Source organism: Theobroma umbraticum, unplaced genomic scaffold (genome assembly GCF_002168275.2).
Source record: "Theobroma umbraticum cultivar Fairchild unplaced genomic scaffold, ASM216827v3 scaffold_95.0, whole genome shotgun sequence".
Classification (NCBI taxonomy): Eukaryota; Viridiplantae; Streptophyta; class Magnoliopsida; order Malvales; family Malvaceae; genus Theobroma; species Theobroma umbraticum.
In genome coordinates, this window is record NW_018397257.1 from 10,424,531 (window position 1) to 10,436,447 (window position 11,917).

The window sequence follows — 11,917 nt, forward strand, 5'->3', positions numbered from 1 at the left end:
TTTTTTTCTGTCATGGAGCTGCTCTCTTTATTGCTGCTTCTCCCAATCCTACATCTCTTCTTCACAATTTGGAAGTGGGTTGATAACAAGAGAGACCAAGAGTGTTACATTTTAGACTACCAATGTTACAAGCCAGCTGATGATAGAATGGTAGGGACTGAGTTCTGTGGGGAGGTGATAAAAAGGAACAAGAACCTTGGCCTCAACGAGTACAAGTTCCTGTTGAAAGCCATTGTCAGCTCCGGGATTGGGGAACAAACCTACGCCCCAAGAATCATGTTCTCTGGCAGAGAAGAGAGCCCAACATTGTCAGATGGCATCTTGGAAATGGAAGAATTTTTCTATGATAGCATCGGGAAGCTCTTGTCCAGGTCAGGCATTTCCGCTCAGGAAATTGATCTTCTAGTCGTCAACGTCTCCATGCTATCTGCGGTTCCTTCTCTGTCTACTAGGATCATAAATCACTACAAAATGAGGCATGACATTAAGGCTTTTAACTTAACCGGCATGGGATGTAGTGCAAGTTTGATTTCTCTCGACATTGTTCGCAATGTTTTTAAGTCCTACAAGAACAAGTACGCGTTGCTAGTAACCTCGGAGTCTTTGAGTCCAAATTGGTATGCAGGCAACGATAGATCCATGATCCTTGCTAATTGCTTGTTCCGTTCTGGTGGCTGTGCAATTCTTTTGACAAACAAGAAGTCCTTAAGGCATCGTGCAATGTTCAAATTGAAATGCTTGGTGAGGACACACCACGGAGCCAGAGATGAGTCCTACAATTGTTGTATCCAGACGGAAGATGAGAAAGGAAGGATGGGATTTCACCTTGGCAAAAGCCTTCCCAAAGCAGCTACTCGTTCTTTTGTGGACAATTTGAGGGTTATTTCCCCTAAGATCCTGCCTGTTAGGGAACTACTTCGGTTCATGGTAGTGTCACTTGTCAAGAAATGGAACGGCCGTGGTTCTTCCAAGGGAACTACCCAGGGACCAATCAAAGCTGCGGTGAACTTCAAGAGTGGAGTGGACCATTTCTGCATCCACACAGGAGGCAAAGCAGTGATTGATGGGATTGGGATAAGCCTTGATCTTACTGAGTATGATCTGGAGCCGGCTAGGATGACTCTGCATCGATTTGGCAACACTTCTGCTAGTAGCCTCTGGTATGTTTTAGCATACATGGAAGCCAAAAAGAGGTTGAAGAAAGAAGACAGAGTGTTCATGATAAGCTTTGGAGCTGGTTTTAAATGCAACAGCTGTTTGTTGGAGGTGGTGAGAGATTTAGGGGATGGAAATGTGTGGAAAGATGAAATTGACAGGTACCCACCAAAGTCATTGGCTAATCCTTACATGGAGAAGTACGGTTGGATCCAGAATGAAGACCCTAGCACCTTCAAAATTCCAGAGTACTAGAGAGTTTTAAAAGAAGAGAAAGACAAACAACATAGAAACAATTTGAAGGTCTTTTTTCTTTTCTTCCCTTTGATTTCCTGTCTGAGATTATTAAATTACTGTATACTGTTAAGTTATTGTATTGTTAAATCCCATGGTGGATTCATCACCAATAAGGTGGGCAGCTTCCAATATGGTTAGAAGTTTGCCATACCCTATTGGAAGGCTGGGGTTCTTCTTCTTCTTCTTCAAATTTTTTCTTTTCCCTTCTACAGGGTTTGATTAATTGGCACTCCTTATTATTTCAATTTAAGGGAAATAGAAAAGATTTGGCTTATAGTTTCAATCAGCAGTGCATGGATTTATTATTTTTAGTAAGAGTTTTCTTTTACTCGAACACATGCTCAAGTTCTACTGTTTTTTTCTTCATTCTTTTTGATTTGTTTACAACCTTTAGCATTTAAGATCATACATTGGGAAGAGGGTCCCCTATGGATGATAATCCCCAACATGTATACCAGATGTCCTGATTTCAAGTACTTGAAGTGAAAGTTTTATCTTTTATTTTAAAAAATTGTTTACTAAAATACTCGTTGGTAAAATTTATTAAAAATTAAAATAAAAACGTGAAAGTATACTCTTTTAACATGTGAAATTATTTATGAGACATTGAAATATATATTTAACACCGAAAGGTGCACAGAAATTGGTCAAGTAAACCTCAACTCAAGCTCTTATTAGTTAGAAGGGATTAGTGGCGATCTGATTTAGAAATGCTCTTAATTATATTCTTTATTACTGCGTTGCATTTAATAAAGCTTTTATAGGTCGAAATGTGAAGAATATTTACAGTTGGACTCAGAATAGAAAGAGTTAGCTGGGAGTTATATTTATATTCATTACTACTCTTGATATTTGATTTGTCATCCACAAATTGTCAAATTAATTGAGGCTTTCCTGTTCTTGCTTTCTGATTACTTCATCAATGATAATTCATATCTTTATTGAAATTTAAGTGAAATTCTTGAATGGTGTTTGGTCAAAAAGAAAAATTAATGCAAAGTGACTACTGACTTCCTACTGTTTTTTGAGTTATTTGACCTATGGTCATGAATCAATTAAGGAAGAATTGAAGAGACGAATAAAATTATAAGGAATTCTGCATTGTAACATTTAACTCCATGGTAGATATATATACATATATATATTCTTTAATGTAAAAAGTCGGGCTCGAATTTATTAACTATCGTCCTATACGTGTAGTCCCTGACAGCAAATGCCAACGAGCCCAAAATTCTTAATTATAGCAATAAATCATTGGTCTCCAGTTAGCAAGTCACAGTGGTCCATGAACGACCTTTTGCAATTAAAACATACCATGAATTGGTCATTTCAGCCAGCCTAGGCTCCATTTCAGTACTGCATTGGCTAACACAAAAAGGCCTTCATAGGTTCATTGCTTGTCACCACCACCCCCATTTTAAACTGGACACGCAGTTAACCCTCTTTCTCTTTAATTCCATCTAAGAAAGAGAGATGAAGTTATGGAGAATTTAATGGCCTTTGCCTTTCTTGTGATTGCTACTGTGAACAAATACATTTCCTCTGACAGACAGCATGAAACAAAATATGAAAAAAACAAAAGGAAATAGAAACCATTATTATTTTCACTTGGAAATAAAAACACTATTCAAGTCCAATGATACACTTACCTGTGTTCTCCTAAGTGATCACTAGGTAGAAAAAGAGTTTCTCTTGGCAAAAATATCCTTGACAACAGAAATTTGTTATCACAAAGAGACTAAACATGGTGGATAGGAAACAAGATCAGAAATGCCACGATCCCAAGTACACAAAGCCCCCTCAAAGAAGGTCTATTTAGTAAAGCAAATTCAGCTGACAAAGGCGGACCATTGGGCATGAAAAGGATTAAATAAACGGTACTACCATCATAAACCACCTCCCCTCCACCCCCCAACAACCATGTACCGCTAATTAAATAAGAGGTGGCCTGATTTTATAGTCTCATTGAATATGTACTTTTTAATACAAGATATAAGATTCAATTTTGTTTTTATTGAATTAAAACTTATAAGACTATAGGAATCACTATGTAATTGAGTTGCTATACTTTAATTTTTCATATACAGGGTATTTCTCATTTCCAATTTGGTTATTCATGCATGTGTGCTTTAAATGTTTTAGGTGATCTTTTCAATGTTTGCCTCCTTTATTATGAAACTTAGCTTGGAGTTCACGAAAATTGGCCATGGTTTAATGTTATAAGATCATTACCTTCTCTCAAAAGATCAATTTGATGGACGATGCAACGCACACACTTAAATGTTCAGAATCTTTTTATTTATTCGATGTGAGATTTCATAGCATTCTCTCTTATTTGAATTCTGGATGCCTTCATTACACTCGAGTGCTTAACATGATATTGGAATTGAGTTCGGGCTAGCTCTAATACTATTTTATTATAGAATTGAGAAATGCAATGTTCACACTTATAAATTTAGACTCCTATCTTATCTTTTTGAGAAATTTTGTAACATGTACATAAAAAATCATTACTAGTATTTTTTAGAAAAATACTTAGTAATCACATGAATTTATAAATAAATGATAGACCATGACAAGTAATTGCCTCATTTCACAATTTAGATTAATTTTTTTTCTGCCATTGACTAATAAAAAAAGGTAATTTTACTACTTGTACTTGGTATTATCGGGTGTTTTTTTTTTTATTCCCAATCATGAAAAAAACATTTGTCCATGAGAAGATAAGCTTTTAAAGTTCAAACACTTTCCTAAAACGTAGAGGTCAATTTTGCATGATCTAGTCAAATTGTGAAAGCTTGCAGGGAAGCATTTATTGTTGGTATATGCCTTTGAGCCAATTGGATTGATCAAGGAATATATATTGTCATTTAATGCATACTTAATCGTATAACTATATGTGATAGAGGTTTTCCTTTATGTTAGTGCAATAATAAAGAGTTATTAAGTATTAATTGGATGAAGCTCATGGAACATAAAAGCCCTACAAGAGAAATGCAAAGTTGTTATAATTATAATATCACTATGCATCAAAGCCATGCTTTTAAAATTATTCCTAGTCATTGTATTATTAAGACAAGGCATTGACAATGCTCAAAAACTGGTACATGTTGAGTCACTTTACTTGAAAAATAAGCAATTGATCTCATGGATTAAAATATATGGGATACTTGAGGATAATATGTAAGTGCTTGTTAAAGAACAAGTTCACTGAACATGATCTGCTATTAGAACTCTATTTGGTATTTTACTCAAGTGTCTATAGAATATGTTGTCATGTAATAGCCGTGTAATTAGTCCTCGGACTTGAGACACTATGTTATCTTGTATAGTGAATGACATACTTTGATTTTACCTCTATGAGTATGGAGGAGACCAGATGCTTAAACAAAGTGTTTTTAGGTATGTCATGAAGCACACGAAGGTGAATGAGTGGTTAAGAGAGGACTCATCACCCCAAGTGATATGAGAAGATGTATCTCTATTATTTTGAATTCTTGATTAACTTATATAAATGTTTTGGCCAAAGCATGATGAATTTAAGAAAAGTTAGTTTCCTAAATTCATAAGGTTAGTCATGAATTATGAGAACTAATCTGGAATGTTATAAGTAGACATTGAGTTATACTTTATGATATATTTAGGATATTTGATAAAAAAAATCATATTGCACTGAGAGGCTTAGCACTGAAGGGCTTTGTCAAATTCTTTAATTAACTCTCTAACATTTAGGTGATTATAATATATTGTCAAATGCCGCTTATGATCTATAAACATAAATCAATTATCAAATAGATATTTGATTAGTATTTATATTTATTGTCAACATGTTAAGAGCCTAATAGGTCACATATATTAAGTGACATAATTGAGATTAAATAAGGTAAATCAATTAAGTTGGACTTAATTGAAATAGACCAAAATAAAATGAAAAGTTAATTAGGTTCATAAAGATCTAATTGAATTAAAATACAACAGTTGTATCTAAGGTTCTAACTTAGTTTGGCTATATAAATATGTTATGTTAACGAACTAAAACTCGAAGCCTTCAACTACTTCTTAGTTGCTTCATAAAAGTAAGAAAAAAATAATTTTCTTTACATGACAGAAATAAAATTTGACAAGAATTTTTTATCTTTTTATTTTAAAAACAAACTTGCTATTACAAGTAAAATCTTACTTTTAAGTAAGTCTTATTCAGTCAATGTGCAGATCATTGTTAGAAGCTAAATATTTGGGTGGCTAAAGATTTTACCAATTCTAAAGGTAACAAAGTAAAGACTTCGATTGTAGAATTTCAAATTGTCTTATTTTCTTTTTGAGTTACTTGCTTCGTCACAAGCATTTTGGGATTTAAGTAACTCTTGATTACTATATTTAGGGTAAGTTATGTAATACTTAAACTTATGAATATTCATAATTAATTTAAATATTACATAAAAAAATACAAATATTGATTTTGTAGAATTTGACTGTTTTTTTAATTAAATGCTAATTTATTTTTCTGTTGTGTTATATTTTTAATTTTTTAATTATTTTTATGTTGGAGCATGAGATTGAATCTCAGCATTTGTAAGCAGAATTTGCTTACTAGCAACTGCCAACCATTGCAGCATTTCACATTATCATATATCTGTCACAAAAGTTACTTCATCTACCTTTCATCTTTCTCTTTAACCAAAACAATCTTCTACTGTAAACCAGATAGAAAAGACCACTCTACTTTTTGGAAATGTCAAAATAAAAAGAAAGAAAAAACTATAGCAATCATTTTCTCTCACTACGTTACATTCTCATGTGAAGTTATGCGAAATATGGCTGCTCAATTAGTTGAATGCAACAATCGTCTCCACCAAATATTTTGGAGGATTTCGCCTCAATGAACTTAATATTAATGGCGGCATACAAGTAATCAAGTTCTTCTTGTGCTATAAAAGGAACATGGATTTCGACAAAGGGTTGTTTGATCTTTCTTTCCCTTATGTGCAATCTTGGTTCTTAAGGTAAACAAAAATAGTCGTTTCATTTTTTCGTTTTGGTTCAGCAAAGATGTAGACAAATCTGCTCCAAATTAAATTGCACAATGTGTTTCAAGCCCAAGTTAACTTTGCTGAAATCAATGAGCTGTGGTGTTATTTTAGCTTGCAGCTGAACTAAAGCTAAGCTTGGATGCTGGTTAAAAGTTGCTAATGATTAGCCTTTTACAAATGAATCCCCTTTGCTGGTTTTGGGGTTCAAGCTTTTTAGTTTGATCTTCCATGGTGTTACTCTGTTAAAATACTTGATTGCAGAGTTTCACAAGGAAAATGCTTCACTGTTGAGATATTGCAATTAGAAATCTTGAAAGGATCTATCAAACAACATTTTTCTTTTGTAAAATTTAATGTTGTTTCAGCAGATGTCAAAACGCTTGAAACGAATAGGTATAACATATTAGTATCAAGGGTAAAATATCTTCCTTAACTTTTGATCATAATTATATAAGAATCTATTAGTATTCAAAATAAATAATTTTTTAATTTTTGATTATAATCAAAATAGACAGTTGGTCTAAAAAAATATCTTTCATGAGATGCATAAGTCCTGTCGTTAATCAACTGTCAATATTTTTGATTGTTTGATGACATAACAATATTTTTAAGACAATTTTACCTTTTCATTAATTTTAAAAGTTATTATTATATAAATTATAATTTTTTATTTTTAAAAGTTTTCTCTCTTATTAAAAAAAAATCTCTCCTAGCTTACCCTTTCATTGCCGAATCTAGCTAAGGAGCGTCAAATCTGGTCAAATCGAGAGAGCACCAATCTGAAGCTCTCATGAGGAGATTTGGTTGGATCCGATATTCCATAGCTAGATTTGGTCACAAGATGGTCGATCGGTGTAAAAAAATGTCATCGACTGACCTGAGAAAAGGAAAAAGAGTAGAGAAAGAAAAAAAGTATTTTAGACATTTTATGTTTAGACATGAACACCATTTACACATTTGAGACGAACTGTTTATTTTGAATATTAATGTATTCATATATAATTATAATCAAAAATTAAAAAAAATCAATGTATTTTACCCTAATATGAATGTCGTTGAACAAACTTAACCATCTATGGAATTAGCTTCCGAGTAGCTCCTAGCCTCAGTCAAGCTCACATGTTTTTGGGTAATTTTCAGGTTCAAAATTTAAAGTTATGTTACATAGTAGTATTTGCCAAGTGGTAGGAGGAGAACAACTGCACCCCAAATTTATAGGAGCAGATCCAACTTTTGTTGTTTGGGTAGTTAGCCCACCATATTGGGCAACCGAAAAGAGGTCTTGAAGAAAGGTCCTGGTCACTCTAACCTAACTTTTGATGGAAAGGAAGGCCCATTTTACACACGGTGTTTCATCCCCATAAAGTTCATTGTCATTTTTATAAAAGCATCATAATAATGAGCTTTGATTACAAATTAAATTGATGCCTAATGACATTAGATTGATGGGATTTGATTAAGATTACCATTTCCATGGATCCCATGCTATGGGAATTGGATGCAATCAAGTAACCATAATAAAAAGAACAAGAAAACGTGCCTAGGTTGTCAAATTATTCTCTTCAGGCAAGTGTCTGATTGCTGACAGGATCAAAATCTGGGTATAATTACATTAGCTTTGCACCTTTGAAACCTGAATTGAAATTCATGTTGTCTTTTTATTTTCGAAGATTTCTTAGGATTAAACGGCAAAAAATAACAATAATAAAGTTGTTTACTTGTATTATTTTTCATTGAAAACTTTCATCGAGCACTAGGCGGTGAAGTCGTGAACTTTCCATTAAAATTTCTCAAAATGGAGAAGGAAGAGATTGATGGGTGTTCTTCTCTTGCTTACAAGCTTTTATTCTCATGCCCTTTTGGTCTTTCTCCACCACAGGTTTTAACTTCTTTGCTTTCCTTCTCCTTTGGTCTTTAGAGTTCATTTTCTTTCACCAAATTATAAATATTCATTGTGATTTCGTTTGTTGGTTTGGTGGATGAAGCTGTCAGTGGTTTTCGACGAATCATACGATAGAATTCCTCATTCAGACATAAATTTGGAGAACTCCATTTCTCAGGTGAACTTCAAATTATTTAAGTTTTTGATAGTCAAGTTCTTTTTTTTCTCTAATGTTCTTCTTTTTTTTCCTTAGATATGGGATCTGAGGGTTCAGAAAAATGCATCTTTATTCAATGGCAAGAAATTTAGGGTATGTTTTGGCCCTGCTTACCTCTTATGCTTTAAACTTTTAGCTCTCAGGGCACTCTATTTCATTAATTGAGATGCAGGGAAAGAAAATTTGATACAATTGCTGTAATACGATAATTTCAAAAAAAAAAAGATTTCTGTAATACTATCATGCCTGAACATTCATGACGTTATTTCGTTTTGATAAATTTTCTTTTGAATTAGCATCCATTATTGTTGGCATTTGGATAATTTTACAGTATGGAGGATATAGTCAGAACAGTGGAGATGGATCAAACCAAGAATCATACGTATGCCTCCACCTTGGGTTGACAGATTATAGGTCTCTCCTTCACTCTATTTGTTTATGAGTGCATTTAGTTATTCATGCTGCATATGCTCTAACTTCACTATCTTTTCGATTTTGTAATGTCTGTATCCTCCCATTTTGGTAAAGCATGACATCCATTGCGAAAGCATTTACTTGTATCATATCTTATTGACGGGTCTTCTTCTATTAATAATGATTCAATACTCTCTGCTTTGTACCAGAACTTTCGTGGGAACAAACTTGAATCCTTCGTGGGAAAAATTCTTGGTTACATCGGAAGGTATCTCAATATGAATTTACAATATTCACTGAAGATGAGCTTCTTCCTCGTTCTTTTTGTTATAGCAGTTAACACAAATTGATATAGCTTGCAAACCCACAAATTTGTCTCTATTTGTGAAGTCCTAAATCGTCACAACATAATCAGCTAACAACCTAAATTATGATAGAAATGAAACTGTTCAGTATTTTCCAATTTTTAGTAAAGATAGTCTCCAAGAAATCAATTCCCCAGTAAAAGGCATCGATTAATTCATTTTATTAATTTCTTGGTGCTGAGTGTTACTTTGTTATTAAGACTACGTAATACTTTTGTGTAGCTAAGTTTTAACTTTGATGTTACAAACACAGCTGCAAACTTTTTGATTGTTTAATTGTACATGCGGTGCCATATCTCTTGACCATTAGCTTTACTATTCTGCAGATGACTCAACACAGTGTCAACACACCTCAAGCCCTCTAGGTAATGCTGCAATTGTGGAGACATCTGACAAGAAAATAGTAGTGCTGCAAAGAAGTAACAATGTTGGTGAATTTCCTGGGCATTTTGTTTTCCCAGGAGGCCACCCTGAGGTAATAAAGATCAAATGGAAAATAATACATCTGCATACTTTTTGATAGCAAGGCCCTGTTATTCTTTTGCAGAAAAATGAATAATACCATGCTCATCCGCATTCATTGGTGTATTTGTACTTTTCTTTGGTCTGACAGCCTCAAGAAGTTGGCATAGAAACCCATGAATACAGTAAGGACTCAAAAGATTCTGAGCTTGTTAATAAAAGGGTTTCCCAAGAGATGTTTGATAGCATTATTCGTGAAGTTGTTGAGGAAATTGGAGTACCAACTACATCCCTAGTAAGTGACAGTTAGTTTGTCATTGGTGCTGCTTCTTTTAATCCATGGTTGTGAAATTATGGTTAATTTTAACTGTCAAAATATTGGGAATAGAGCTCTGCTAGTCATTTTTTTTATGAAGGACACAATTTGAAGAAAATAATATTTAAACCTTACAACTGTTTAAGTCTGAAATTCATAGTTGATGAGGTTAAATATGTAGTCCTTGACACAAGACCCTTCTAGGAAAAGATATACAATTCACCCAAGTAGGCTCTCATTGTTGTAGCTTTATTTTGTCAACAATAATTGCATTTTTCCATCAAAGTCTGTGCCCAAACAAAAAGAAGAAGACCCTATCATGATTCACCTTGAGACAGTTGAAAAACAACTTTGTTATTTTCTTGTAGCTTTCATCTCAGTTTCTTTACTGAGTTAATAGCTTTTTTTCTGTTCAATGAAACCATATTGCTGGCCTTAGTTGCCTTCATGGTTTCTAATGCAGTATGTTTCCCTTGATTGATTTTCTTAATGTTCATGAGTAATTTCATCCTCTCCTTGAAAAATATTTGATATGTGCTTTAATATTTTTTCTTCTTGCAGTCAGATCCGCTTTTTATTGGCATATCTCGCAGGGTTTTGAATGTTAGACCAGCTATCTTTTTCTTTATTAAATGTAGTCTTCAATCAAAAGAAATTCAGCAGCTGTATTCTAATGCACAAGATGGCTATGAATCCACTCAACTTTATACAGTCTCAATGGTCAGTCCTCCTCTTGTTTTCTTCTTTTGAAATGTTAGAATTTGATTCATTTTTGCGGAAATTGCTGGGTTTGATTTATTTATTTTTTAAACTACTAGTCAAAATCTTGTCAATATTTTGGTGGTGGCCACGGCGGCTCTTTTTTTTGGTGTTGTGGTTCAATAGTGCTCTTGCGATGTCAATTTGTAGCAAAGCCTTTGGTAGTGGCTGTGGCATAGCATGCACTGGTGGAAAGTGAAGGAGGGGTCGATTATAAAGTGTGGTAGGACCTAAAGTTGACTGGAGTGTTTCTTAGCCTCTACCCCCTTTTCACGTGCTTGGGGCTGTGCTGTAGAGTAAAAACCTTTCTTTTCAGAAGTTTGAATGGACAGTTTTAAAAGCTGAGTCTTCGAGGATTGAGTCATATATCGCAACGAAAAGCTTTGTATTGTACTACTCAGAGTTAATAAATTTATATTCTTTATATCTTTTAAACATGTTATTGCATTTTGTTTCTGATAATCAGATTGAACTAGAGCCTATGGCATTAAAAATGCCTGGCTGCCATCAAGGTGGATTTGCTCTCTATAAGCTGATGGTTGGAGCCTTGAAGAATATCTGATGATGGTTCATAGCTTACTGGTCTATACAAGATTTCACCACTCCATTTTCAGAAGCTCTCAGATTTAAATTTATTACTTCAGTTTGTAATTTTTGTATCTAGAAACATTCTTTTCATAATATGCTTGCAAAAGGACAAAGTCATGCTCGAATGTATCACTCTATTTCCGTCTTAAGTTTGCTATTTAATGTGGAAGCAACATTAAATTCATAAAAATTTTGGTGAAGCAATAATATCATTTTAGTTTTATCAATTCACAGCTTGGTAAATTCATTTCAAACTACTGCTTTCAAGGGATTTCCAACCTAGTTGTATGCAGTCTGGTGTCTAATAGAAATTACGGACATTCAATAGATGCTATATACGTAGGAATCAGAATAAACAAGATAGTTTTCCTTGGATCCAGCTGAGAGTAGAAAACCAAAGGAATTACTTATGACCTCTATTGAGGAAAGTTT

General features: G+C 33.7%; 2 protein-coding genes across 4 annotated transcripts; both read left to right on the forward strand.

Moving 5' to 3' along the window:
- The first annotated feature begins 6 nt into the window (after positions 1-6).
- LOC110412228 (3-ketoacyl-CoA synthase 12-like) lies at positions 7-1,735 on the forward strand. Its single transcript, XM_021422747.1, has one exon. The coding sequence runs from the start codon at positions 13-15 to the stop codon at positions 1,408-1,410; it is 1,398 nt and encodes a 465-aa protein (XP_021278422.1). The 5' UTR covers positions 7-12; the 3' UTR covers positions 1,411-1,735.
- Positions 1,736-7,901: 6,166 nt separating this feature from the next.
- Positions 7,902-11,712, forward strand: NUDT9 (nudix hydrolase homolog 9). 3 transcript variants are annotated; one of them, XM_021422787.2, is made up of 10 exons: positions 7,902-8,083; positions 8,240-8,361; positions 8,468-8,542; positions 8,618-8,674; positions 8,913-8,995; positions 9,205-9,263; positions 9,687-9,835; positions 9,974-10,117; positions 10,700-10,858; positions 10,957-11,348. In XM_021422787.2, the coding sequence occupies exons 2-10, from the start codon at positions 8,278-8,280 to the stop codon at positions 11,074-11,076; spliced, it is 930 nt and encodes a 309-aa protein (XP_021278462.1). In that variant the 5' UTR covers positions 7,902-8,083; positions 8,240-8,277; the 3' UTR covers positions 11,077-11,348. The 3 variants fall into 3 exon arrangements, with proteins under 3 accessions (XP_021278462.1, XP_021278464.1, XP_021278463.1); XM_021422789.1 differs by having other exon boundaries at positions 7,906-8,361; positions 11,048-11,347; XM_021422788.1 differs by lacking the exon at positions 10,957-11,348 and adding an exon at positions 11,364-11,712 and having other exon boundaries at positions 7,908-8,361.
- Positions 11,713-11,917: the final 205 nt, after the last annotated feature.

What these genes read in the sequence shown, in the direction of transcription:
- LOC110412228 (XM_021422747.1), top strand. Translation starts at nt 13, where the DNA reads ATGGAGCTGCTCTCTTTATTGCTGCTTCTCCCAATCCTACATCTCTTC.
- NUDT9 (XM_021422787.2), top strand. Translation starts at nt 8,278, where the DNA reads ATGGAGAAGGAAGAGATTGATGGGTGTTCTTCTCTTGCTTACAAGCTT. An exon ending in ATTCTTGGTTACATCGGAAG is followed by an intron (nt 9,264 to 9,686) that starts GTATCTCAATAT and finishes ACTATTCTGCAG; the next exon opens with ATGACTCAACACAGTGTCAA. An exon ending in AACTTTATACAGTCTCAATG is followed by an intron (nt 10,859 to 10,956) that starts GTCAGTCCTCCT and finishes TTAAACTACTAG; the next exon opens with TCAAAATCTTGTCAATATTT.